The following is a 3,216-nucleotide window of genomic DNA, read 5'->3' as shown; positions in this document are numbered from 1 at the left end:
CCAGTTTCACTGTGCACTCAGGTACGGAGAGTTCCAGTGGTGTGTGTGTGTGTGTGTGTGTGTGTATGTGTGTATATGTGTGTGTGGGGTGTGTGTTGCTTTGGAAGGTTGTGTTTTTATATTTTGGTGGGGACCAAATGTCTCCGCAAGGATAGAAATGTTTAAAATGTCTGACCTTGTGTGGACATTTATCTTTATATGGAGAGTTCCAGTGGTGTGTGTGTGTGTGTGTGTGTGTGTGTGTGTGTGTGTGTGTGTGTGTGTGTGTTTGTGTGTGTGTGTGTTGCTTTGGAGGGTTGTGTTTTTATATCTTGGTGGGGACCAAATGTCTCTGCAAGGATAGGAATGTTTGAAATTTTGAAATGTCTGACCTTGTGTGGACATTTATCTGGTCAAGAAAAGAGTTTCATATTTTGAAAAACTTCATAGGTTAGTATTTTTAGGTTTTGTTTTGGAAATAAAAAGGTTGCGGTTATGGAGTTAGTTTCTTTTTGTATTGTTTTGTTTTGTTTTAAACAAAAACTGCAGCTTTTACTTTTACTTAAAAGTAAGATCTTAAAAGATTTCTTGTTTTTTATTTTGTTTGTTTAATTTTATTTTAGCGTTTTATATACATATATGTGTGTGTGTATAATGTATCAATCAATCCCTCCTATAATTTATACATTATATATTTATTATGATACATTTGTCCTTATTAATAATAAGTAGTGATGAATGTAGGTAAATAACAATAGTCTATATTTTGTTTATAAAAATCATCTTTTTACCAAATATGAGACCCAAAAAATTGATGCAGAGCCTTTAAATGTGTTTCTTGGAGACACCGAATTGATCTTTGTATCTTGAGATCTTGAATAATGTTGAGTAAAGCAGCATGTCATCCAACAATTTTATTCATGGCAGCAATTCAACAACTTTTAATTCAAGGCAATTTCCAAGAACATGTTTCCAAGCTTTACTTCTCAAAAGGTGTTTTCCACCCTGCCTCTAATTCCATCAAAAACAAATTAGGCGTGATGTGTCCATGGAACAGCCAATCAGATTACAGAGGGTGTGACCAAAGAGGTATAAATATTCCAGGTGATACAGGTAGCAGGTTATGGTGCACCTGACCAACCCACTTGAGCTGGACATACAGCAGGACAAAGAAGACTGAATTACTCCAACACCTTGTTTTCATCTCCAACTGGAAAAACAGAAGGTGACAGACAAAACTAGGGTGAGCATGACATCATTTGTGCCACAAGCCCTGTCACCCCAGTTCCACACAATGGGTCAGGAATCCCAAGAGTACAGCCTGTACAACGACAACTTCTACAGCTCTCCACCTCTGCCGAGCCCACAACAGACCTTGCCATCTGCCAGTGACATGGTGGACTATGCCACCCCTTCCACCAACCCTTATCTCTGGTTCAGTAGCCCTGGGTTGAATGCTGCAGCCAACCTCGGAGGAGGGCCGCAGCCCTACGGGATGCATAGACCCTATCTTGGTGCGGGAGGAATGGGGGGTGCCGAAGGGGGTTTCAGCTGGTTTTCTTTGCCTTCTCAAGAAGACCTAATGAAACTTGTTAGACCACCGTATTCTTACTCAGCTCTGATTGCCATGGCTATAAACGGCGCCCCAAATCGCAGGCTCACACTCAGTCAAATCTATCAGTATGTAGCTGACAACTTCCCCTTCTACAACAAGAGCAAAGCCGGCTGGCAGAACTCAATTCGTCACAACCTTTCACTCAACGATTGTTTCATGAAGATGCCAAGGGATGATGATGACCCAGGTAAGACTTTCATTTTATTTTCCCTTATTATATTATATATATTATATATATCATATTAAAATCTTGAAAATTGAGTTATGTTTATGGATGTAATGCAATTTATGTTATATTTGCATGCAGGAAAAGGCAACTACTGGACTCTTGATCCAAATTGTGAGAAAATGTTTGACAATGGTAACTTCCGTCGCAAGAGAAAGAGAAAATCAGATACCCTGCCTGAAGAAGAGGGGAAAGGCTACACAGAAACAGACTCTACTGCATCCAGTCCAAAAGACCAAAACAACACCAGCCATGAATCCGAAAGAGGACCATCTCCGGTTTCATCAGGCATAGCCCCCTGCCTTAATGGCTTCTTGTCTCAGATGAATGAAATGGTCTCAGGTTCAAGCAGCATGCGAGAGGGTGGTCTGCTCCCCTCTATGCCACTGGGTGTGTCTTTGGACACTCAAAGGGTCTCTCCAGCTGGGGCTTTCGGCTCCTATTCGCCACGTGCTACAGTACCACAGTGGGAAACGCAGATTCCTCCCTCGCATCAAACAAGCATCTCTTCCTCGCCTGCTCACTACACAGGCAGCTACAGTGACTCAATTCTTAGTCAGTTCAGTAGCAATCTCTACCCAAGCCTGGACTCTGCTGGCATGGTGTATCCACGGGATGGCACCGACGTGTAAGTAAAAGAGGAATCAAAGTGTGTTTTCCACCCAGCACTTGACAAGTCAGTTGGCTAAAACAGTTACCTAAATCCCCACAGTTTTATCTGAGTCAGCAGATCCAGCACTAAGAGACCAGCTCTCCCCTTCCCCCTATTGACCTCGCTGTGTGAACGCTCACACACTCGGCTCTCATCCCTAACTGCGTCTTGTTTCAGATTGCGACTAAGTATTTTTAATGTGATCATGATGTTTTATTTGTAAAATACTTCCAGTGTATGAACCATTTTGTTGTAGTACATTCACTGCATTGACTGTAATGTATTTGGGTGTTGTTGTTTTTTTTTATATTTTGTTACTGTGATATATGTTTGTGTATATGTATCTGTGCAGAAATAAAGGCAAAATTAAACTATTTTTTTGTATAAGTAGTTTATATCACACAAATCAAGAATTATACAGAGTATACACATTATAAAACATTCTTTACATTATTCTGGGATATTTCAGTCATTTCAATGATGTGAAATCTAATAAAAAAAACACACACATGTGCTGGGAAAAAATGCAAATAAAAATTAATTAAGCTTTAATGTCTTTGCTGGTAGCAGACAGAAGGTATTTGTTATTTTAGTCACTGATCCACATGACGGGTGTGGGGGTGTGTCGGGGGATAGCCAAAGGATCCGTTGAACAACAAACTCTAAAAAAAAGGGGGGAAAAGACAGGTTTGACAGCAGGAAAAAAAAGATAAATGATGAAAAACTTGTTCCTCTGGGTTTCAA

General features: G+C 40.3%; 1 protein-coding gene across 1 annotated transcript; it reads left to right on the top strand.

Moving 5' to 3' along the window:
• Window positions 1–915: 915 nt before the first annotated feature.
• Window positions 916–2,846, top strand: foxi3a (forkhead box I3a). The gene is made up of 2 exons (XM_060891546.1): window positions 916–1,781; window positions 1,902–2,846. Exons 1-2 carry the CDS (start codon window positions 1,229–1,231, stop codon window positions 2,450–2,452), a joined length of 1,104 nt encoding a protein of 367 aa, XP_060747529.1. The 5' UTR covers window positions 916–1,228; the 3' UTR covers window positions 2,453–2,846.
• The last annotated feature ends 370 nt before the right edge of the window (window positions 2,847–3,216 follow it).

This window comes from Tachysurus vachellii, chromosome 17, assembly GCF_030014155.1.
Source record: "Tachysurus vachellii isolate PV-2020 chromosome 17, HZAU_Pvac_v1, whole genome shotgun sequence".
Classification (NCBI taxonomy): domain Eukaryota; kingdom Metazoa; phylum Chordata; class Actinopteri; order Siluriformes; family Bagridae; genus Tachysurus; species Tachysurus vachellii.
This window is presented reverse-complemented; position numbering and strand designations above follow the sequence as displayed.